The 26,223-nt window shown below is 43.1% G+C and overlaps 1 protein-coding gene across 2 annotated transcripts in view; it reads left to right on the top strand.

Moving 5' to 3' along the window:
- MAPK4 (mitogen-activated protein kinase 4) overlaps window positions 1-26,223 on the top strand; it is a 207,359-nt gene that overhangs the window by 107,506 nt on the left and 73,630 nt on the right. The window contains exon 2 of one of the 2 annotated variants that reach the window (XM_089681609.1): window positions 6,978-8,216. In XM_089681609.1, the coding sequence (XP_089537735.1) occupies window positions 7,671-8,216 (546 nt within the window). In that variant the 5' untranslated portion in view covers window positions 6,978-7,670. The remainder of the gene's footprint in view (window positions 1-6,977; window positions 8,217-26,223) is intronic. The other variant, XM_089681610.1, reaches the window with a different exon arrangement.

The following is a 26,223-nucleotide window of genomic DNA, read 5'->3' on the forward strand; positions in this document are numbered from 1 at the left end:
GGGTCAGTAGGGGGCCCCATGAGATGCCCCTGGTACCTTTTTCATTGGCTTTTTTGAGTTTGGGCAAGGACATAGGGGCCCCATGATCCCCTATTGCCCGGGGCCCCATGAGTTGTCAGCCTGCCCCTGCCACCAAATGCAGCGGGGGGGTATCATTTTTGCTACATGTGTTCATCCCCGCCTGCTGCCTTTGCAGCTTTTTATTTTATTTATTTATTTCAGGTACTTATATAGCGCCATCAATTTACACAGCACTTTACATATATATTGTACATTCACATTAGTCCCTAACCCTCAAGGGGTGTACAATCTAAGGTCCCTAACTCACATTCATACATACACATACTAGGGACAATTTAGACAGGAGCCAGTTCACCTACCAGCATGTCTTTGGAGTGTGGGAGGAAACCCACACAGGCACAGGGAAAACATGCAAACTCCAGGCAGGTGGTGCTGGGGTTGGGATTCGAACCGATGACCCTAGTACTGCCAGAACGGAAGTGTTAACCACTTAGCCACTGTGCTTAAGGGCTGGTTCACACGACATGCGTTCCAATGCGTTTTTCTTCATCCAAAGCGCACAGATTACATGGTTGTCAATGGCATGGTTCACACCAGTGCTTGCAGTTCCAGTGCGTTATGGTTCCAGAAAAAAGAAGTAGAACAGGCTGCATTTTTCCTGCACAGAACTGTACTGGAATGCAGAAAAACGCACCAGAATTCCTAAAAAAAACCACATCAAAACGCACCAGAATGCATAAAAAAAGTAAAAATGCACCAGAATGCATAAAAAAACACATCAAAACGCACAAAAAAAGTGCCAAAAACTCTCATGCAGAAATGCACCCATACTGCGTTTCTGTGGTGTGAACCAGCCCTGTGGGGGTTGTAAAAACACAGCTAAACTGCGTGTTTTTACCACTCCCCACCTGCAACTGTAATCGAGGCTTTAAAGGGATTTTAGGAAAGGCAAACCTATAGGCCGACCGTCAGGCTGATCCTCAGGCTTTGGACCTGAAACAAGTGGGTAGCAAGGGAAGTGTGAAAACACCCTCTGCCTATTTGTTTCTGGCCAGTGCAGGGACTCAGAAGGGGTTGACTGTCCGACAGCCAGGCATCTAGCATTTTCAGAAGGCTGCCCATGCTTTCCTGGAGACAGGTTTCCTTTGTGTTTCTGGCAGATACAAATTTCTGACTCGAATAGTTCCTTATTTGCATTTCTTGTTTGGATGAGCTGCGTTCACAAGTTTGAAGCGTGAAGTTTTTCGATTTGGAGGTGCTGGTGAAGTTACAGCAGATAAATAGATGGAAATCCTGATGGACGGCAGTTATTTCACTCTCTGTAATGGGGGAGCGTACAAAATCTGGTGCAGCTCTGCATAGGAACCAATCAGCTTCCAGGTTTTATTATCAAAGATTAATGCAGGCCAAAGACGGGTCGAAAACCGGCCATTTTTAAAAAGAAAAAAATTCTGTCGTTCGATCGGCCGAAGTTACCACCAACGGTAAAAAAAATCGGCCAATTTTCATCCTGTCTACGGCCGGCATGTAATTACTTCTGTCCCTGCAGAGAGCTCCGCTATTATATTTGACATGAAAAAGTATTGCGGTTGCAACATTGTATCCATTTGTATCCATTTCGGATACAGATGGTTTTATTCAGATACAAATAGATACATTGCTGCAACCACAAGACTTTTCATATAACATATAATAGCGGACTGGAATTCTTCTTTTTCTTTTTCTTCTTCTTTTTCTTCCTCTCCCTCTTCTTCTTTTTCTTCTTCTTCTACTTCTTCTTCTTCCTCTTTTTCTTCTTTTTCCTCTTCCTCTTCTTCTTTATCTTCTTTTTCTACTTCTTTTTCTCTTCTTCTTTTTCTTCTTCTTGCAGGTCAACAAGCAGGTCTGCTCATGCGCAGAGTTTTTATCGGCAAAACGTTCGACCGATTTGCCCATCATTGCCGGGAAAATCAGCCGATCGGCAAAATCGGACGATTTTTTTCCAACTTTACCAATAAAAAAAATGTGCCGAAAAACGGCCGAACAATTAACCCATTAATGGTGCGAAAATCGTCCGATTTTCGACCCATCTATGGCCTGCATAACTGAACAAGCTGAAGGTAGAAGCTGATTGGCTGCCATGCACAGCTGCTCCTGATTTTGCTCTCTCCAGTGTCTTTATGAGCAATTGATACTTTAAAAATTTTTTTTACATTTTTTAATCCTTTTACATCTCGGTGTGTCTCCAATACCTGGTGGCACAGCTGCTGTATGTGCGGTGCGTTGTGGTGCCGTTCAGGGGTGGACTGACAACTCATGGGGCCCCCGGGCAATAGGGGACCATGGGGCCCCTGTGTCCTTGCCCACACTCAAACCACACCCAAAAAAGCCTATGAAAAAGGTACCAGGGGCATCTCATGGGGCCCTCTTCTGACCTCGGGCTCTCAGGCAGTGCCTGAGTTCCCAAATGTTCAGTCCGCCCCTGGTGCTGTTCCTTGTGAAAGTCCCCCCCAACGCATGTGACAGTAGAGCTTAATGCAGTGCAGCCCACCAGAACACATATCGCCCACCATGCCTTTTCAAACATAGCGGTGGGTTGGCAGCCCATTCATACTGAATTGGCCGCCTTTAGGGCCAGTTCACACTCCATGCGTTTCAGCTGATTTTTCAGCATCCAAAACGCACAGAAAGTAGGTTATATGGTTGTCAGTGTCATAGTTCACATCAGTGCTGGCAGTTCCAGTGCGTTCCGGTTGCATGAAAAAAAGTAGAACAGGCTGCATTTTTTCTGCACAGAACTGTACTGGAACACGCATCAAAAACACACTGGAATGCACATGTCCCTATTTAAATTGAAGAAAGAGAGGGGGCAAAATTAACTGGAATGCATAAAAAATGCACCGGAATGTGCCAAAAATGCAACCAAAATGCTGCAAAAACGCACATGCAAAAATGCGAAACGCATCTGGACTGCGTTTCTATAGTGTGAACCCTTACTCTAGGTTCACATCTAAGTGTTTTCCACAGCGTTTTGAATTTTGCAGAAACGCAGTACGTTTCATTTAGCGTGATTTCCTATGGGACACATTCACATCTCTGCATTTTCACCTGATGCTTTATTTTTGGAAAGGGTCAGGGACTTTTTTCAGCACAAAACGTTGCGTTTTTGGTTCTATAGACTGCAATAGAAACGCTGCAGAAAAGCATGTAGTGCAGTTTTGCTGCATTTTTTATGTGTTCTGATGCATTTTGCATTTTAAATCTGCCTAGCAACAAGAAAAAAAAATGACCAAAAAAAAAAGAAAAATGCAGGAAAAACTCGTAAAAAACGCAGTTGCAAAAACGCAATGCAGAAACGACTCAAACGCAACCAGCATAGGTGTGAACCTAGCCTTACTCTAGGCTAACACCTAAGTGTTTTCTGCAGCATTCTGCAGAAACGCAGTACAGTCCATTTAACATGATTTCCTATGGGACACATTCACATCTCTGTGTTTTCACCCGGCGCGTTTATTTGGAAAGGGTCAGGGACTTCTTTGAACACTAAACGTTGCGTTTTTGGTTCTATAGACTTCAATGGAGACACTGCTGAAAAGCATGTAGTGCATTTTTGATGAGTTTTTATGTGCTTTGCATTTTAATCTGCCCAGCAACAAGTAAAAAAAAACTCAAACGTGGCAAAAACGTATGTGCAAAAATGCAAAACGCACTGTAGAAATGGATCAACAGCAAACCGCATAGGTGTGAACCTCGCCTAAGTCAGTGACCTAGAAAAAGCATGAGCAGGGGTAGCTGTTTATAATTATTATTATAAGTAACACAGACATATATTTTAATCTACCTAGCAACAAGAACGTTTTTTAAGAAAGGACCCCCCCCCCCCCCCCCCCCGCAAAATGCATCCAAAATGCGGCAAAAACACTCGTTTTGGAAAGGGTCAGGGACTTTTTTGAACGCAAAACATTGCGTTTTTGGTTCTATAGACTTCAATGGAAACGCTGCAGAAAAGCATTTAGTGCATTTTTGCTGCATTTTTATGCGTTTTTGATGCGTTTTGCACTTTAAATGTGCCTAGCAACAAGAAAAAAAAAAGGAAAATGCGGAAAAAACAAGTAAAAAATGCAGGTGTAAAAAGCAATGCAGAAATGCCTCAAATGCAACCACCATAGGTGTGAACCTAGACTTAAGGCTGGATCACACTATAGAAACACAGTCCAGATGCGTTCCGGATGCATGTGCGTTTTTGCTGCGTTTTTTACTTTCATGTGATTTTGGAGGGTTTACATTGAAGTCTATGGCCCTCAATTCACATGAAAGTCGACCCAGAGTAGTGCAGGAACTACTTTGAAGTCGCTGTGACTTGAAGTCGCACAGATATGAATGGTACCCATTGGGAAACGGGGGGGGGGGGGGACTTGTCATGTGACTTTGGATAGTTTGGATGGGTGCATGTTACTTAGATTTGGCAGATCTAAAGTCAAACAAACGAATTGTAAAATGTATGGTGAGCCTTAGGGGGACTCTGACGGCAACACAAGCCATTGGATTGGCATGATAGCCAGGCCACCAACATCTTCAGAACCAGAGGTCTGGATCAGTTTTTTTCCTTTCTTTTCCTTTGGTTATGTTTTTTTTTTTTTGTTTTGTTTTGGGTTTTTTTTTGGATAAATGCCCTTCGGTCCATTTAACATGGTTTCCTGACGATCAAGTTCACATTTGTGCTTTTTAAACCAGTGCGGTTTTTTATAACCGCCTCCCGCCCGCCATATAGTAATATACGGACGCAAGGTGGTTCTCTCATTCTGGGAGGACGTCATATGACGTCCTCACATTCTAACCGCGCATGCGGTGCGCTGTGTCCCTCAAAAGAGCCGAAGATGTTGGCTCGGTCATGTGATCAGCTGTGCCCAATCACAGCTGATCACATGTAAACAGGGAAATGCCGGTTATCGGCATTTCTGTCCTCACGAGCTGTCACACTGACAGAAGAGGAGAGCCGGTAATTGGCATTACTCAGAGGGGACAGTGTGCCCTGATGATCAGTGTAGCCCCAGCAGTGCCACCTGTCAGTGTCCATCCGTGCCACCTGTCAGTGCTCATCCATGCCACCTGCCAGTGCCCATCAGTGCCACATTTCAGTGCCTACCAGTGCACATCAATGCCACATATCAGTGCCCATCTGAGCTGCCTTTCAGTGCCACCTATCAGTGCTGCCAATCACTGCCACCTATCAGTGCCAGTAAGTGCCGCCTATCAGTGCCAGTCAGTGCCGCCTATCAGTGTGCATCAGTGCCGCCTATCAGTGCCCGTCTGCTGCCTATCAGTGCCCGTCAGTGCTGCCTATCAGTGCCCCCTAACAGTGCCAGTCAGTGCCGCCTATCAGTGTCAGTCAGTGCAGCCTATCAGTGCCATATATGAGTGCTGCCTTTCAGTGCCCATCAGTGATGCCTGTCAATGCCCATCAGTGCCACCTACCAGTGCATTCTCATCAGTGCAGCCTATCAGTGCCCATCAGTGCAGCCTATCAGTGCCACCTATCAGTGCCCATCAGTGCAGCCTCATTAGCGCACATCAGTGAAGGAGACAAATCACTTATTTACAAAATTTTATAACAAAAACTAAGAAACGTTTTTTTTCCAAAACATTCCCCACGCTTGAAAATGACAAATGCTCCTAAGCTCTGCATTTATGAGCATTTAGTGGTCTTTTCTGCCTGAAGACTCCAGTCCAAAACGCACTAGTGATGCGTTTTTTTTTTGCCTCTAATCTATCTAATTTGCATGGACACATAGGCAGGCCCATGGATAAGGGGGTACCACCAGTCCTCCTGTATGGGGCCCAGGCCAGCAGGGGGAAATGTATGGCGCACAGGGAGGGTGATGGGTGCGGTGGGGGGGGCAATTACTGGAACAGATCCCCTATATGGCTCTCTCTGCAGCAGCTGAAAGCCAGTGGTAGGGAGAAGAGAAGAAGCCATCTTTCAGCTGCTGCAGAGGGGGAAGCCGGCAGCACTGTGGGGGCACACACAGGGGTCTGGACAGCATGGGGAAATGTATGGTGCACAGTGAGGGTGATGGGTGCGGTGGGGGGGGGGGTCAGTTACTGGAACTGATCCCCTGTATGGCTTTCCCTGCAGCAGCTGAAAGCCAGTGGTAGGGAGAAGAGAAGCCATGTTTTAGCTGCTGCAGAGAGGGAAGAAGAAGAGGAAGCCAGCAGCACAGGGGGGCCTGGACAGCAGGGGGAAATGTATAGTGCACAGGGAGGGTGATGGGTGCGGTGGGGGCAATTACTGGAAGGTTGAAAAGAAAAAGCCATCTTTCAGCTGCTGCAGAGAGAGCCGTACAGGGGATCGGTTCCAGTAATTTCTCCCCATCGCTGCACCCATCACCCTCCCTGTGCACCATACATTTCCCCCTGCTGGCCAGACCCCCCCCGTGTACCCCCACAGTGCTGCCGGCTTCCCCCTCTTCTTCCCACCGGCAGCTGCCAACACACAATAGACTGCTTCTGGATGGAAGTGGGGGAAGGGTCCAGTAAATATGTCACATTTGCCAGCCCCTTGCTTTCCTGAATGAACACAATGAGTGATCAATACCGATCACATGCAATGTCTATTCAGCCTAGTAAACAGTGTTTTTTTTGGGGGGTATGGGGGCCCCGTCAGGTTGGCTGTATGGGGCCCCGTGGTTTCTAACAATAGCTCTGCACATCTACAGGCTGAAGAAAAGAATGCCCAGCACCCGTTGAAGCTGCATTTTTTCTCATGCCCAGTGTGCACGGCCTCCTAAACAATAACGCACTATGTTTGTTTAACGCACTCGCCGGGGAAGAATGCAGCCGTATAGGTGAGCACAGCTAATGAATTACCAAAGGTCATCGCAGTTCTTCCTATTAACCTTCACACAGTGAGAAGTAACATTACCAGCAGTTCACACTTATTGTCCTATCAGTTCAACCAATCTTGTGCTTGTTTTCAGAAAGGCCGATAAAGCCCAGGAGGCCGTCTGCATACCACCATACAGGTCACCAGAGTCCTCTTCACTGCTGAAGATCAAGGATGGCTGGAAGGAGAAGATGACAGCAGGATCAAGCAGAACCTTCCTGGACACCTCTATCAGGACTCACATAGCCTCCTCCTTCTGCTAACCCGTCTTTACCAGCTGCAGGAGATGAGATCGGCCTATGGTCGTCCAAAACCGAAATCCCAGCTCGTCTATTAATTATCGAACTGCAGTGACAAGAACAGGTGGCAAGAATGACTCGGCTGTCTCCTAAAGAGGATAAATAGTCAGTGACGCGAGTTTCTGCTGCACCTAATGGCCCACTGGAGTGACATCACAGCCTCAGCCGTCAAAGTAATGATTACAAAGCCAGCATGATATTTTTCTGGGTGACACCTATACACTGTAGACAAATCCTCAACTGCTGCAAGGGTGGGATAACCAAGCTAAGCCTTGCTGCCGATGAGATATTTGGTGTTTGAAACAAAAGAACTTTTCACTTTTAGTTCTTTTATATCTTTAGATGTTATTTATTTTTGCTGAAACTTCTGTTTAACCTGAATCCTTGGCGTTGCAAAGATTTGAAAGATTGCTTTTTTTTTTTTTTTCTTCCTTGGTCTTCCCAATCATTTTTCTGGAGCTTCTTTTTTTGAAGTTTACAAAACCACCATGGCTGAAAAGTGCGACTTCATTGCTAACATGTACGGCTATGATTTGGGAGGCCACTTTGTGGATTTTAAGCCGTTGGGTTTTGGAGCCAACGGGTTGGTTCTGTCTGCTACGGACAGCAAAAATTCTCGGAAGGTGGCAGTGAAGAAGATAACCATCGGCGACTGTCGGAGCATGAAGCACGCCTTACGGGAGATAAAGATCATCCGACGTCTTAATCATGATAATATCGTGAAGGTTCATGCTGTATTGGGGCCAAGAGGGGCTGACCTGCAGGGGGATATATTTAGATACAACGTTGTGTACATCGTCCAGGAACACATGGAAACAGATCTTGCTCATCTTCTAGAACAAGGTCCTCTCAGTGAAGAACATGCCAAGCTGTTTATGTACCAGCTGCTTCGAGGCCTGAAGTACATCCACTCGGCCAATGTCCTACACAGGGACCTGAAACCAGCTAACATTTTCATCAGTACCGAGGACCTTGTTTTGAAAATTGGAGACTTTGGTTTGGCGAGGATTGTGGATCAACACTACTCACACAAGGTAAGTCCAGGTGCCTTCATATCATGTATACTTATATTTTGAAATAACAACTGATGAGTCTGGTTTTCAGGTGCGACATTCAGATGGTAGGGTCAGAATTTGGTGTAAACATTATGAAAGCGTAAATCCATCCTGCCTTGTATCAACGGTTCAGGCTGGTGGTGGTAATGGTGGTGTAATGGTGTGGGGGAGATTTTCTTGGCACACTTTCAGCCCCTTAATACCAATTGAGCATCATTTAAACACCATGGCCTACCTGGGTATTGTTGCTGACCATGTCCATCCCTTTATGACTCCAGTGTCCCTTCTGATGGCTCCTTCCAGCAGGATAATGCACCATGTCACAAAGCTCAAATCATCTCAAACTGGTTTGTTGAACATGACAATGAGATCACTGTACTCCACTGGCCTCCACAGTCACCAGATCTCAGTCCAATAGAGCACCTTTGGGATGTGGTGGATTCGCATCATGGATGTGCAGATGACAAATCTGCAACTGCGTGATGCTATCATGTCAATATGGACAAAAATCTGAGAAATGTTTCAAACACCTTGTTGTATATTGATCTGTTTCCTCTTGTACCAAATGTTTTTGTAGCTGTAATGGCTACCTTCATTTTGTAAAGTGCTGTGCAAACTGTTGGCGCTATATAAATCCTGTATAATAATAATAATATATGCTATACAGACAAAAGTTTGTGGAGAACGGATCATCGCACCTAACTATATGGCCATCTGATCCCCCATCCAAATTATTGAGTGCAGAAGTTTCCAGTGAAAGGTAATTGTAATGCTACAACATATAAAGACGTTTTAGACCAGCCTTTCTCAATCTTTTTGACATAAAAGAACCCTTGAAATATCCTTTTGGGTTCAGGGAACCCTTACCCCCCAGATAGCATAAAAGAACAATGGTGTCAATGGTTACTCATTTTAGGGGGAGAAATCGCTTATTGCCTAAGGAACCCCTAGCAGCCACTGAAGTAACCCTATGGTTCCACAGAACCCTAGTTGAGAAACCCTGTTTTAGACAATGGTGCACTTCCGGACTTTGGTGAAGGTTTGGTGAAGGTTCTTTTCCATTTCAACATGACAAAAAGCCAGCTCTATAAAGACATGGTTTGATGGGTTTGGTGTGGAGGAGCTTGAATAGTGACCTCAGTCCTACTGAATATCTTTGATATGAACTGCAATGACCAAGCTCTCATTCAACATCAGTATTTGACCCTTTGACTGAATAGGCACAAATTCTTCTAGACATGCTTCAAAATCTTGTGGGAAACCTTCCCAGAAGATTGGAGGCTGTTATGGTGGATCTGCAGGGATCAGTGTGTATACCAGGGTTTTTCAACCAGGGGTCCATGAAACCTTAGGGTTCCTCCAGAGGTTGCTAGGGATTCCTTGAGCAATGAACAATTTCCCCCTCTCAGATACGTTTTCACTGTAAAGGGGTAATTCTTCCCAATGACCACAAGCGTAAGGAGCAGAGGCGGACTGACCATTCGAGAACTCGGGCACTGCCTGATTGCCTCGGGGTCAGTAGGGGGCCCCATGAAATGCCCCTGGTACCTTTTTATAGCCTTTTTTTTGAGTGTGGGCAAGGACACAGGGGCCCCATGATCCCCTATTGCCTGGGGGCCACATGAGTTGTCAGTCCGCCCCTGGTAAGGAGCATTCTTCCCACTAACCATCACATTATTGTATCACGACTTGCAGATACAGTAATTCTTATATCTTTGAGATGAACTGCAATGACCATCACAAGCCAAGCTCTCATTCAACATCAGTATTTGACCCTTTGACTGAATAGGCACAAATTCTTCTAGACATGCTTCAAAATCGTGTGGGAAACCTTCCCAGAAGATTGGAGGCTGTTATGGTGGATCTGCAGGGATCAGTGTGTATACCAGGGTTTCTCAACCAGGGGTCCATGAAACCTTAGGGTTCCTCCAGAGGTTGCTAGGGATTCCTTGAGCAATGAACAATTTCCCCCTCTCAGATACGTTTTCGCTGTAAAGGGGTAATTCTTCCCAATGACCACAAGCGTAAGGAGCAGGGGCGGACTGACCATTCGAGAACTCGGGCACTGTCTGATTGCCCGGGGTCAGTAGGGGGCCCCATGAAATGCCCCTGGTACCTTTTTATAGCCTTTTTTTGAGTGTAGGCAAGGACACAGGGGCCCCATGATCCCCTATTGCCCGGGGGCTCCATGAGTTGTCAGTCCGCCCTTGGTAAGGAGCATTTTTCCCACTAACCATCACATTAATGTATCACAACTTGCAGGTACAGTAATTCTCAGAGGTTCCCTGAGATTGAAACGTTATTTCAAGGTTTAATTTGCGTTGGAAAGGTTGAGAAAGGCTGGTATATACAGTATACTATATGTATATAGATAGTTCATAGTGTATTAATAGTGCTGGATGCAATTCCATGAGGCCACGGTTGCCTCAGTGCCAAAAACTGAAAGCCAAAAAGAAAATGAATTACATTCCAAGAAACTAACCCTTAACATAAACACAGCCCTAAATCGTGACTCTAGCTAAAATGTTTGCTCTTCATCTATGGCTTTGAGACAGGAAGTGAAGGGAAAGTGGACAGAAAACAAGAAAAAATAACAGATGCTCTAATCCTTCCCAACTCTACCCAAAGCAAAATAAAAACTGGGCTAAAAATACTCTCTAAACTAACCTTTACATTTCAGTGACACTGTGATCGCAAAAAAAAAAACTTAATTCCAAAAGCAGTTCCATGACAAGATGTTGTAGTGTACCCAAGTCTCCAATGGCCTGCATATCCTATCTTTGCTTTCGTTGAATTACTACAGTCTCCATTAGAATCCTCACCCTTCTGGAAGTGTTGGATGTTCCTCATGGCTTGGTTTGGTTCCATCCACTGACTCCCTACGTCACTACTGTCCTGTACCAAAGCAAGGGCCAGAGGGTGGAACCACAGTACATAATGGGGGGCACAGGTATCTGACATCTCAGAAGTGTTATATGCTGAAGCATCTAGGGCTGTAGGCCTTCAGCAGAGCGGAGACAGAAGACAGGCCACTGGAGAAGTCATTTTTCTAGTCTTTTGCAGAGAACTACTTTTGGGTTTTTATTTTTTTGATGATGGAAGTATTATCCTTAACACAGCCCTTTACTATAGATCAGGGGCCTCCAAACTTTCTAAACAAAGTGCCAGTTTACTGTCCTTCAGACTTTGAGGGGGCTGGACTAGGGGCGGACTGTCCATTTGGAAACTCGGGCACTGCCCGAGGGCCCGGGGTCAGTAGGGGGACCCATGAGATGCCCCTGGTACCTTTTTCATAGGCTTTTTTGAGTTTGGGCAAGGACACAGGGGCCCCATGATCTCCTATTGCCCAGGGGCCCCATGAGTTGTCAGTCTGCCCCTGGTCTGGACTGTGAGTAGTTAAGACCCTGGCACCAATGGGAGTAAAAAATGCCCCTTCATTGACATTAGTGGGACAAATGGTGCCCTATTGTTGGTATCAAAGGGAGGAACCTAGAAGCTGGTTGGTTTCCATGATTCTTATGTTCTAGTTCTAGTAAATCCCCCTATCACATGAACCAAACCACCAAGTTTCCGATATTCAATCATTTTTTCTTTGAACTCTTTACTGCTTTAATGCATTTCACATTCTCAAAGCTACTTTTACAATTTAAAGCAATATTAAACCCAAAACAAAAAATTAAATATATTACGATCATTAGACGTGGTGGCTGCAGTAATTTTTCTTTTCCCTCTGCTGTTGGTGTCACAGGGAGTAATAGTGCCCCATTCTTGGTGCCAGTGAAAGGAATTAAGCCTCACTGTTGGTGTCAATGGGAGTAATAGTGCCCCATTGTTGGTGTCAGTGGGAGGAATATATGCCCCATTGTTGATGTCAGTGGAAATAATTAAGTCCTACTGTTGGTGTCAGCGGGAGTAATGGTGCCCCATTGTTGGTGTCAGTGGAAGGAATTAAGCCCCACTGTTGATGTTAGTGGGAGAAATAGTGTTGAGTTGTTAGTGTCAGTGGAAGAAATGAAGCCCCACTGTTGGTGTCAGTAGGAGGTATAGTACCCCAAGGGCCAGATGTTGGAGACCAGTGCTGTAGATAGATAAATAGATGCCCATCTGTTGATGTGTACACAGTCCTGCATTGCGCTCGGTTGGTAATGTGTGGGAAATGTGATGTGACTGGGGCATCTATACATGTTTAGCAGCTCCCGGTGTCCTGGGAATACATGCTTTAGACTTTGTAGCCATCCTCAGACTCTGCTCTGGTATGTATAGAGGGGAGAGAATAAAGTTTAAAGACGCAGAGCGCTCCGTGGCTTGTCTTCCCTTGTAGGGATTGTAGAATCTGTGCTCCACGTCATTTCTTCCCCGGGGAATTTCATTCTGTCACTGTCTAATGCAGGCCATAGATGGGTTGAAAACCAGCCGTTTTAAAAAAAAATAATGAAAAAACGACCATTCAATAGGCCGACGTTACCACCAATGGTAAAAGAAATCGGCCGATTTTTGTCCCGTCTACGTCCGGCATTTATTACTTCTCTCCCTTGAAGGGAGCTCCGCTATTATATTTTACATGAAAGTCTTGCAGTTGCAACAATGTATCTATTTGTATCCATTTCGGATACAGATGGTTTTATTCAGATACAAATAGATACATTGTTGCAACCGCAAGACTTTTCATATAACATATAATAGCGGACTGGAATTCTTCTTCTTCTTCCTTCTTTCTTCTTCCTTCTTTCTTCCTTTTTCTTCTTCTTCATTCTTCTTCTTTCTTCCTTCTTCCTTCATCTTCCTTCTTCCTGCTTCTTCCCTCTTCTTTCTTCCTTCATCTTCCTTCTTCTTCTTTCTTCCTTCTTCCTTTATGTTCCTTCTTCCTTCTTCTTTCTTCCTTCTTCCTTTATGTTCCTTCTTCCTTCTTCTTTCTTCCTTCTTCCTTTATGTTCCTTCTTCCTTCTTCTTTCTTCCTTCTTCCTTTATGTTCCTTCTTCCTTCTTCTTTCTTCCTTCTTCCTTTATGTTCCTTCTTCCTTCTTCTTTCTTCCTTCTTCCTTTATGTTCCTTCTTCCTTCTTCTTTCTTCCTTCTTCCTTCTTCTTCTTTCTTCCTTCTTCTTCCTTCCTTCTTTCTTCCTTCTTCTTCTTCCTTCCTTCTTCTTCCTTCTTCTTCTTTCTTCCTTCTTCTTCTTCTTCCTTCTTCTTCTTTCTTCCTTCTTCTTTGTCACAGCTCATGCGCAGATTTTTTATCAGTAAAATGATCGGCCGATTTCGGATACAGATGGTTTTATTCGGATACAAATGGATACATTTGTTGCAACCGCAATACTTTTCATAGAAAATATAATAGCGGACTGGAATTCTTTTTCTTCCCTCTTCCTTCTTCCTTCTTTCTTCTTTCTTCTTCCTTCTTCTTTCTTCCTTTTTCTTCCTTCTTCTTCTTTCTTCCTTCTTCTTTCTTCTTCGTCACAGCTCACGCGCAGATTTTTTATCGGTAAAAAGATCGGCCGATTTGCCCATCATTGCCGGGAAAATCGGCCGATCGGCAAAGTCTCAGAGCAGTAGCTGGTCTACAGAGCGTTTCATCTGCTTATTGCTCAGCATTGAGTACAAAGGATCCCTACTTTATATTAGAACTAGAGATGAGCGAAGAAATGAAAAATTCGATTCGGCTGATTCGGCGAATTCCAGTGTGAAATTCGATTCGATGCGAATTTCTCCGCTACGAAGATGACTTATTTAAAGGGTTTCTAGGCTTCAGAGAGCCTTTAAATTAGTGCAGAACACTGTACCTTTAATTTAAATGCCCTTGGAGATGAGGAAGGAGAAGGAGAAGGAGAAGGATGAGACGAAGGAGAAGGAGAAGGATGAGAAGAAGGAGAAGGAGAAGGATGAGAAGAAGGAGAAGGATGAGAAGAAGGAGAAGGATGAGAAGAAGGAGAAGGAGAAGGAGAAGGATGAGAAGAAGGAGAAGGAGAAGGATGAGAAGAAGGAGAAGGAGAAGGATGAGAAGAAGGAGAAGGATGAGAAGGAGAAGGATGAGAAGAAGAAGGATGAGAAGAAGGAGAAGGATGAGAAGAAGGAGAAGGAGAAGGATGAGAAGAAGGAGAAGGAGAAGGATGAGAAGAAAGAGAAGGATGAGAAGAAGAAGGATGAGAAGAAGGAGAAGGATGAGAAGAAGAAGGATGAGAAGAAGGAAAAGGATGAGAAGAAGAAGGATGAGAAGAAGGAGAAGGATGAGAAGAAGGAGAATGATGAGAAGAAGGAGAAGGATGATAAGAAGGAGAAGGAAGAGAAGAAGGAGAAGGAGAAGGATGAGAAGAAGGAGAAGGATGAGAAGAAGGAGAAGGATGAGAAGAAGGAGAAGGAGAAGGATGAGAAGAAGGAGAAGGATGAGAAGAAGAAGGATGAGAAGAAGGATGAGAAGAAGGAGGAGAAGGATGAGAAGAAGAAGGATGAGAAGAAGGAGAAGGATGAGAAGAAGGAGAATGATGAGAAGAAGGAGAAGGATGAGAAGAAGGAGAAGGATGAGAAGAAGGAGAAGGATGAGAAGAAGGAGAAGGATGAGAAGAAGGAGAAGGAGAAGGATGAGAAGAAAAAGGATGAGAAGAAGGAGAAGGAGAAGGATGAGAAGAAGGAGAAGGATGAGAAGGAGAAGGAGAAGGATGAGAAGAAGGAGAAGGAGAAGGATGAGAAGAAGGAGAAGGATGAGAAGAAGGAGAAGGATGAGAAGAAGGAGAAGGAGAAGCAGAAGAAGAAGGATGAGAAGAAGGAGAAGGAGAAGGATGAGAAGAAGGAGAAGGAGAAGGATGAGAAGAAGGAGAAGGATGAGAAGAAGGATGAGCAGAAGGAGAAGGATGAGAAGAAGGAGAAGGATGAGAAGAAGGAGAAGGATGAGAAGAAGGATGAGAAGAAGGATGAGAAGAAGGAGAAGGATGAGAAGAAGGACAGTTCTGTGACAGTTTCTGTCTATTTCTGACAGTTCTGGGACATTCACTCCATACAGCGGTTTCAACCGCTGTATGGAGGGAATGTCATAGAACTGTCAGAAATAGACTATTAATGACAGTTCTGGGACTGTCCTTCCATGCAGCGGTTGAAACATTGTATGTATTTGTTTCCATAAATGGATCCATTTATGGAAACAAATACATACAATGTTTCAACCGCTGCATGGAAGGACAGTCCCAGAACTGTCATTAATAGTCTATTTCTGACAGTTCCATGACATTCCCTCCATACAGCGGTTAAAACAGCTGTATGGAGTGAATGTCCCAGAACTGTCATAAATAGTCTATTTCTGACAGATCTGGGACATTCACTCCATACAGCTGTTTTAACCGCTGTATGGAGGGAATGTCATGGAACTGTCAGAAATAGACTATTAATGACAGTTGTGGGACTGTCCTTCCATACAGCGGTTGAAACATTGTATGTATTTGTTTCCATAAATGGATCCATTTATGGAAACAAATACATACAATGTTTCAACCGCTGCATTGAAGGACAGTCCCAGAACTGTCATTAATAGTCTATTTCTGACAGTTCCATGACATTCCCTCCATACAGCGGTTAAAACAGCTGTATGCAGTGAATGTCCCAGAACTGTCATAAATAGTCTATTTCTGACAGATCTGGGACATTCACTCCATACAGCTGTTTTAACCGCTGTATGGAGGGAATGTCATGGAACTGTCAGAAATAGACTATTAATGACAGTTCTGGGACTGTCCTTCCATGCAGCGGTTGAAACATTGTATGTATTTGTTTCCATAAATGGATCCATTTATGGAAACAAATACATACAATGTTTCAACCGCTGTATGGAAGGACAGTCCCACAACTGTCATTAATAGTCTATTTCTGACAGTTCCATGACATTCCCTCCATACAGCGGTTAAAACAGCTGTATGCAGTGAATGTCCCAGAACTGTCATAAATAGTCTATTTCTGACAGATCTGGGACATTCACTCCATACAGCTGTTTTAACCGCTGTATGGAGGGAATGTCATGGAACTGTCAGAAATAGACTATTAATGACAGTTCTGGGACTGTCCTTCCATGCAGCGGTTGAAACATTGTATGTATTTGTTTCCATAAATGGATCCATTTATGGAAACAAATACATACAATGTTTCAACCGCTGTATGGAAGGACAGTCCCACAACTGTCATTAATAGTCTATTTCTGACAGTTCCATGACATTCCCTCCATACAGCGGTTAAAACAGCTGTATGCAGTGAATGTCCCAGAACTGTCATAAATAGTCTATTTCTGACAGATCTGGGACATTCACTCCATACAGCTGTTTTAACCGCTGTATGGAGGGAATGTCATGGAACTGTCAGAAATAGACTATTAATGACAGTTCTGGGACTGTCCTTCCATGCAGCGGTTGAAACATTGTATGTATTTGTTTCCATAAATGGATCCATTTATGGAAACAAATACATACAATGTTTCAACCGCTGTATGGAAGGACAGTCCCACAACTGTCATTAATAGTCTATTTCTGACAGTTCCATGACATTCCCTCCATACAGCGGTTAAAACAGCTGTATGCAGTGAATGTCCCAGAACTGTCATAAATAGTCTATTTCTGACAGATCTGGGACATTCACTCCATACAGCTGTTTTAACCGCTGTATGGAGGGAATGTCATGGAACTGTCAGAAATAGACTATTAATGACAGTTGTGGGACTGTCCTTCCATACAGCGGTTGAAACATTGTATGTATTTGTTTCCATAAATGGATCCATTTATGGAAACAAATACATACGGAAACAAATACATACAATGTTTCAACCGCTGTATGGAAGGACAGTCCCACAACTGTCATTAATAGTCTATTTCTGACAGTTCCATGACATTCCCTCCATACAGCGGTTAAAACAGCTGTATGCAGTGAATGTCCCAGAACTGTCATAAATAGTCTATTTCTGATAGATCTGGGACATTCACTCCATACAGCTGTTTTAACCGCTGTATGGAGGGAATGTCATGGAACTGTCAGAAATAGACTATTAATGACAGTTCTGGGACTGTCCTTCCATGCAGCGGTTGAAACATTGTATGTATTTGTTTCCATAAATGGATCCATTTATGGAAACAAATACATACAATGTTTCAACCGCTGTATGGAAGGACAGTCCCACAACTGTCATTAATAGTCTATTTCTGACAGTTCCATGACATTCCCTCCATACAGCGGTTAAAACAGCTGTATGCAGTGAATGTCCCAGAACTGTCATAAATAGTCTATTTCTGACAGATCTGGGACATTCACTCCATACAGCTGTTTTAACCGCTGTATGGAGGGAATGTCATGGAACTGTCAGAAATAGACTATTAATGACAGTTCTGGGACTGTCCTTCCATGCAGCGGTTGAAACATTGTATGTATTTGTTTCCATAAATGGATCCATTTATGGAAACAAATACATACAATGTTTCAACCGCTGTATGGAAGGACAGTCCCACAACTGTCATTAATAGTCTATTTCTGACAGTTCCATGACATTCCCTCCATACAGCGGTTAAAACAGCTGTATGCAGTGAATGTCCCAGAACTGTCATAAATAGTCTATTTCTGACAGATCTGGGACATTCACTCCATACAGCTGTTTTAACCGCTGTACGGAGGGAATGTCATGGAACTGTCAGAAATAGACTATTAATGACAGTTGTGGGACTGTCCTTCCATACAGCGGTTGAAACATTGTATGTATTTGTTTCCATAAATGGATCCATTTATGGAAACAAATACATACGGAAACAAATACATACAATGTTTCAACCGCTGTATGGAAGGACAGTCCCACAACTGTCATTAATAGTCTATTTCTGACAGTTCCATGACATTCCCTCCATACAGCGGTTAAAACAGCTGTATGCAGTGAATGTCCCAGAACTGTCATAAATAGTCTATTTCTGATAGATCTGGGACATTCACTCCATACAGCTGTTTTAACCGCTGTATGGAGGGAATGTCATGGAACTGTCAGAAATAGACTATTAATGACAGTTGTGGGACTGTCCTTCCATGCAGCGGTTGAAACATTGTATGTATTTGTTTCCATAAATGGATCCATTTATGGAAACAAATACATACAATGTTTCAACCGCTGTATGGAAGGACAGTCCCACAACTGTCATTAATAGTCTATTTCTGACAGTTCCATGACATTCCCTCCATACAGCGGTTAAAACAGCTGTATGCAGTGAATGTCCCAGAACTGTCATAAATAGTCTATTTCTGACAGATCTGGGACATTCACTCCATACAGCTGTTTTAACCGCTGTATGGAGGGAATGTCATGGAACTGTCAGAAATAGACTATTAATGACAGTTCTGGGACTGTCCTTCCATGCAGCGGTTGAAACATTGTATGTATTTGTTTCCATAAATGGATCCATTTATGGAAACAAATACATACAATGTTTCAACCGCTGTATGGAAGGACAGTCCCACAACTGTCATTAATAGTCTATTTCTGACAGTTCCATGACATTCCCTCCATACAGCGGTTAAAACAGCTGTATGCAGTGAATGTCCCAGAACTGTCATAAATAGTCTATTTCTGACAGATCTGGGACATTCACTCCATACAGCTGTTTTAACCGCTGTATGGAGGGAATGTCATGGAACTGTCAGAAATAGACTATTAATGACAGTTGTGGGACTGTCCTTCCATACAGCGGTTGAAACATTGTATGTATTTGTTTCCATAAATGGATCCATTTATGGAAACAAATACATACGGAAACAAATACATACAATGTTTCAACCGCTGTATGGAAGGACAGTCCCACAACTGTCATTAATAGTCTATTTCTGACAGTTCCATGACATTCCCTCCATACAGCGGTTAAAACAGCTGTATGCAGTGAATGTCCCAGAACTGTCATAAATAGTCTATTTCTGACAGTTCTGGGACATTCACTCCATACAGCGGTTTCCGGCAAAAAGTGTATGTGCAGAGTTCCTCTATTCTGCAGATACACTTAGAGGAGCTCTGCAGATACACTTAGAGGAGCTCTGCACATACACTTTTTTCCGGTTTGGAATTATTCTTATTTTCATCCTACTTCTTCTTCTTCTTCTTCATCCTCATCCTCATCCTCTTCTTCTTCTGAGGATGAGGATGAGGATGAAGAAGAAGAAGAAGAAGAAGAAGTAGGATGAAAATAAGATTAATTCCAAGCCGGCAAAAAGTGTATGTGCAGAGCTCCTCTAAGTGTATCTGCAGAGCTCCTCTAAGTGTATCTGCAGAATAGAGGAACTCTGCACATACACTTTTTGCCGGCTTGGAATTATTCTTCTTTTCATCCTACTTCTTCTTCTTCTTTTTCTTCATCCTCATCCTCAGAAGATGAGGATGAGGAAGAAGAAGAAGAAGAAGAAGAAGAAGAAGAAGAAGAAGAAGAAGAAGAAGAAGAAGAAGTATAATGAAAAGAAGAATAATTCCATGCCGGCAAAAAGTGTATGTGCAGAGTTCCTCTATTTCTGACAGTTCTCTCACAGCTTCTTCACATGTACAGCGGTTGAAATATCTGTATCCTAAATGGAAACTAATAGATACAAATTGTATCTATTAGTTTCCATTTAGGATACAGATGTTTCAACCGCTGTACATGTGAAGAAGCTGTGAGAGAACTGTCAGAAATAGAGGAACTCTGCACATACACTTTTTGCCGGCTTGGAATTATTCTTCTTTTCATCCTACTTCTTCTTCTTCTTCTTCTTCTTCTTCTTCTTCTTCATCCTCATCCTCATCCTCTTCTTCTGAGGATGAAGAAGAAGAAGAAGTAGGATGAAAAGAAGAATAATTCCAAGCCGGCAAAAAGTGTATGTGCAGAGTTCCTCTATTTCTGACAGTTCTCTCACAACTTCTTCACATGTACAGTGGTTGAAACATCTGTATCCTAAATGTAAACTAATAGATACAATGTTTCAACCGCTAAACATGTGTTCCTTCTGTCAGAGAACTGTCAGAAATAGCGGAGCTCACTGCAGGGACACTTTTGCCGGCTGATCGGGAAATGTTCGATTCGCGCACCCGAAGTAGGCAAAATTTCGGTTTCGACACGAATCGAATATTTCCTGAAATTCGACTCGAATTCCGGTTCGCCTAGTTCGATTCGCTCATCTCTAATTAGAACTGTGACCTCCCTTAACAAGATATATGTCTGTGTTCCTTCATTATAAACAGCTGCCCTGCTTATGCTTTTTCTAGGTCACTGACTAAATTCGGCCATACACGGGTCGAATTCCGAAAGAATTTTCTTTCGAAAATCTTTTCTAAGAATTTTCGTTTGAATTTCGCACCATTAGTGGGTCACAGAAACAGCCGATTTTCATGTAACCATCGAATTTGAGTGATTGGGCATGTTGGAAATGTTTTTGAAAAACAAACAAACTTCGAATCAATGGTGGGAGAATCGCGCGGGAAATATAAAGCTGTGACCTGGAAAGAAAAGAACATTCTTGGCCATGAAAAATTATTTTCTGCAGCAACATGAGGAGAAATTGAAAGCTTGGTTGGTTGAATTTCAAAATCAATGGTGGCACCAAATGCACGAAATTTCTGATTTTCGAAAGAAACTTTGTTCAGAATTTGACCCATGTATGGCCTGCGTTAGGCTAGGTTCACACCTATGCAATATGTGTTTGATCCGTTTCTGCAGTGCGTTTTGCATTTTTGCACATGCGTTTTTGCCGCATTTGTGTTTTTTTAACTTGTTGCTGGGCATATTAAATCTAAAAAACATCAAAAACGCACTACATGCTTTTCTGCAGCATCTCTATTGAAGTCTATAGAACCAAAAATGCAATGTTTTGCATTCAAAGATGTCCCTGACCTTTTTCCAAAAACGCACCGGGTGAAAACGCAGAGATGTGAACCTGTCTCATAGGAAATCATGTTAAATGGACCGTAGTGCTTTTCTGCAAAATGCTGCGGAAAACACTTAGTTGTGATCCTAGGGTAAGGCTAGGTTCACACCTATGCTGGTTGCATTCGAGCCGTTTCTGCATTGCGTTTTGGCACCTGCGTTTTTATGTGTTTTTGCCGCATTTTGCTTTTTTTTATTATTTTTTTTTCTTGTTGCTAGGCAGATTTAAAATGCAAAATGCATCAAAAACACATACAAAATGTAGCAAAAACGCACTACATGCTTTTCTGCAGCATCTCCATTGAAGTCTATAGAACCAAAAACGCAATGTTTTGCGTTCAAAAAAGTCCCTGACCCTTTCTAAAAAAAAACACCGGGTGAAAACGCGCAGATGTGAACGTGTCCCATAGGAAATCATGTTAAAAGGACTGCTGTGCATTTTACAGAATGCTGCAGAAAACACTTAGGTGTGATCCTAGGGTAAGGCTAGGTTCACCCCTATGCTGGTTGCGTTTGAGCCATTTCTGCATTGCATTTGGCACCTGTGTTTTTTACGTGTTTTTGCCGCATTTTGCTTTTTTTTGTCATTTTTTTTTTCTTGTTGCTAGGCAGATTTAAAATGCAAAACGTGGCAAAAACGCATTAAAAAATGCAGAAAAAACGCACTACATGCTTTTCTGCAGCGTCTCTATTGAAGTCTATAGAACCAAAAACGCAACGTTTTGTGTTTAAAAAACGCATCGGGTGAAAATGTGGAGATGTGAACCTGTCCCATAGGAAATCATGTTAAATGGACTGCTGTGCGTTTCCACAAAATGCAGCAGAAAACACTTAAGTGTGAACTGAGACTAAAAGAATAACTCCACTTTTTTTTTTGTCATTTTTTTTTCTTGTTGCTAGGCAGATTTAAAATGCAAAACGTGGCAAAAACGCATAAAAAATGCAGCAAAAAATGCACTACATGCTTTTTTGCAGCATCTCTATTGAAGTCTATAGAACCAAAAATGCAACGTTTTGTGTTTAAAAAACGCATCGGGTGAAAATGTGGAGATGTGAACCTGTCCCATAGGAAATCATGTTAAATGGACTGCTGTGCGTTTCCACAAAACGCAGCAGAAAACACTTAAGTGTGAACCGAGACTAAAAGAGTAACTCCACTTTTGTTGAGAAAAAAACCTTCCCGTCTGTGTGATTTATGTACATTGCAGGGATTTTAACAAACTTTATGCAAAGTCGTCCTACCTGTTGTTATTTTGAAGAAATAGCTGTTTGTCGGTGTCCATGTGCTGTGAATCTGTATGGGAGTCACTATATAATTATCAATCAGCTGCTGCACCTGCAGGGCTCTAACAAGGAAAGTGGCAGGGTCTGCATCCCTTTAGACATGATTTCCCATTGGGATTATCTCCCCAAAAATGAAATTTGTGTTGCAGGGGATGCCAAAAATCTGACTTGTATCTTAGTGCAGACTGGGAAAATCACTGAGCCAATCACACAAGCAGGAAATGACATTTGTTTGGGGGTGTTCCGTATACTATCTGTGTACAGAACACCTCCAGGTAGCCATATTGCATTGTATTTTACAGAAAATGACAGCGCTAAGTTTTGAAAAGGAAAGGTCATTTTTAATAACATTCAATTACTAAATGACTTGAGTTGCAATTGTAAACGCTATATTATTATTTTTTGTGTTTATTGCAGGTGCTTATTTTTTTTTTAATTTGCTTTTTTCCCACAAAAGTGGAGTTACCCTTTAACCTCCTTAGCGGTTTTCCCGAGTGTAGTTCGGGGTAAAATTTCTATACCAAGAGCGGTAACCCCGAGCTACACTCGGGCTTACCATGCGGCGTTGCTCAGGGGGTCCCTGCAGCGCTTACCTTGTCCTTCGCTCCCACGATGTGTCCCCTGCAGCGTCCCCGGCCATCTCCTCCGGCCGATGCCGGCATTCGGCTTCCGTGTTCCGGTCCCTGTGACGACGGGACGTATGGACGCCGGAACCGGCGGGAAATTTGAAATTTTAAAAAAATTTCATTTTTTCTGTCATTGCTGTTTCAATGCATTTCACATATATTTTGTCCCTACTGCTTTGTCCGGCGCTCTGCCTGCATTTTGACTGTTCTTTCTGCCTGGAAACTTAGAAAAGTCCATGGCGTCCAAAAAGCGTCCCTTTAGGTCAAAATCGGTTTTAGAACAGCGATAGTAAATCAGAACCACTTGCAGAATTGAGTGATAATGATTCGTGGGGGAAATTCGTCATCAGACACTGAAAACGATTTTGCGACTTTGCTCAGCGATGTGCGAACTTGGCGCTATATTTCAAATTTCAGTGTTTTTGGTTTGATTATATTATTGAATTAAATTTATTATTATTATATTATTATTTTTTATGAATTTTTATTATATTATAATTTATGATTTCGTGTTTCAAGTTTTATCCTACCCGGGATGTTTACTAGACTCTTGTTCTGACAGATTTCAGTGAGTTATTCCTAAAAATTACAGCCTACAATAAAAAATTACATATTTCCATGCAAAAAAATGGTACCGCTTTCAGCACAAAAAATCGTAAAGAATCATACCGCCAGGGAGGATAACAAGCACAGGCGCTGTTAGACCAGTGGTTCTGAACCTGTGGGTCGCGACCCCTTTGGGGGTTGAACGACCCTTTCACAGGGGTCCCCTAAGACCATCAGGAAACACGTTTCCGATGTGTAAAGAGCAGCTACTGTGTAGAAAGCAGCTGCTGTGTTGAAAGCAGCTACTCTGTTAAAAGCAGCTACTGTGTTGAAAGCAGCAGTATTGGAGGTAAAACGACACTCATGAATTATAATTACTGGGTAAATAATTTTATGGTTGGGGGTCACCACAACATGAGGGACTGTATTAAAGGGTCGCGGCATTAGGAAGGTTGAGAACCACTGTGTTAGAGGGTTGTAATGCACAGGCACAGCCAGGACAGTGAAGGCTTTCATGGCTGGAAGAAACTGCAGCTGTCGTACCGAGGTGGGTATATATCTGTGAAGGAGTAGTGGGTTAGGTTAGGTCAGGTCCTAAGTGTACTTATCCTTTAATTGCTAACAGCAATGGGCAGCAGGACATCAGTGGGACACAGAGAGCTCTGCACCAATTGGATATTTCCTTGGTCTCCTACATTTCTTAAACCAGCCTTGGCTGGCCAAGCAAAGAACGGTTCCCTTCTCTAAGGTTACATAATCCTAACCTAACTCGAACATCTCACTTTAAATTTAAAGTCTAACTTTTGGGTTTCCCCACAAAAATTTTCATTCTTTCCTGATTTTATCTCACCAGTACAGTGTGAATGAAGAGTGCTATGGTGACACCCACTTAGGGAGTAGGACCATGACACCATGCACTTTCAGTATAATCCTCAGTCTTCTGGATCGAGTGATGCTGAATGTTATTCAACCTGGAGGACTGAGGACATCTTGTGAAGCATAGGTCCTTCAACTCTTGATTAAATACATGGAGATCAGTTGGCGCAAGTTAGATGTCCACTGTCAGGTCCATATCCCCACTATGAGGGGAGAAAAAAGTAAAGGGGAGAGGAACAAGAAGACCACTGCTGTGTCCGCTAGGGGTACCAGGATGGTCGTCCCTTCAAGGCTGCCTTCAGGGTGGAGCAGAAGCTGGTCTCCAATGGCACATGTGAAAGAAGGTAGAGAGTGCAGACCATTATATACTTGGAACTGGATGCCTATGCCAACCGGTCCCGAAGGATTACATTGGACTCCAGATGTGCCTGTATTTACTTTCTATAATGTGAATTTATATTTAAAAGATTGCTTTTTAATAAAGTGTATAATGGTGTGCACTCACCGGCGCCTTCTCTACCACCTTTCTTCAACTCTTGATTAAAGGTGACAATTTCAGCCAAAACTGCTTGTTTTTATATAATATATGGACTACAATAAGAGGACATAATTGGGCTTTAACCCTCCAGCTAGCTTTGTATACTCGCCCTCTTGTACCAGGATACTCTGATTCTCCTAGAAAAGGGGTCTCTAAACTTTTAAAACAAAGGGCCAGTTTTATCCATTAGACTTTAGGGGGGCCAGATTGTGGTCATTGAGGGTAAAAAATGTCCCAGGGCCCAGCATCAGTGAGAATAAACATGGCCTCAGGATTGATGGCCAGTAGGAGAAGGTGTCCCATCATTGTTATTAGTGGGAAGAATAGTTCCCCACTATTGGTATCAGTGGAAGAAATAGTGCCCCATTGTTCATGTCAATAGAAGGAACAGTGCCCCATTGTTGGTGTCAGTTGGAGATATAGTGCCCCATCATTGGTGTCAGTGGGAGGAATAGTGCCTCATCATTGGTGTCAGTGGAAGGAATAGTGCTCCATCATTGGTATCAGTGGGAGGAATAGTGCCCCATCATTGATATTAGTGGGTAGAATAGTGCCCCATCATTGGTGTCAGTGGGAGGAATAGTGCCCCATCATTGGTATTAGTGGGTAGAATAGTGCCCCATCATTGGTGTCAGTGGGAGGAATAGTGCCCCATCATTGGTATTAGTGGGAGGAATAGTGCCCCATCATTGGTGTCAGTGGGAAGAATAGTGCTCCCTCATTGGTATTAGTGGGAGGAATAGTACCCTATCATTGATATTAGTGGGAGGAATAGTGCTCCATCATTGGTATTAGTGGGAGGAATAGTGCCCCATCATTGGTATTAGTGGGAGGAATAGTGTCCCATCATTGGTATTAGTGGGAGGAATAGTGCTCCATCATTGGTATTAGTGGGAGGAATAGTGCCCCATCATTGGTATTAGTGGGAGGATTAGTGCCCCGTCATTGGTATTAGTGGGAGGAATAGTGCCCCATCATTGGTGTCAGTGGGAGGAATAGTGCCCCATCATTGGTATTAGTGGGAGGAATAGTGCCCCATCATTGGTGTCAGTGGGAGGAATAGTGCCCCATCATTGGTATTAGTGGGAGGAATAGTGCTCCATCATTGGTATTAGTGGGAGGAATAGTGCTCCATCATTGATATAAGTGGGAGGAATAGTACCCCATCATTGGTATCAGTGGGAGGAATAGTGTCCCATCATTGATATTAGTGGGAGGAATAGTACCCCGTCATTGCT

The sequence above is a fragment of the Staurois parvus genome, unplaced genomic scaffold (assembly GCF_062004578.1).
Source record: "Staurois parvus isolate SC_StPar_1 unplaced genomic scaffold, SC_StPar_1.0 ptg000272l, whole genome shotgun sequence".
Taxonomy (NCBI): Eukaryota; Metazoa; Chordata; class Amphibia; order Anura; family Ranidae; genus Staurois; species Staurois parvus.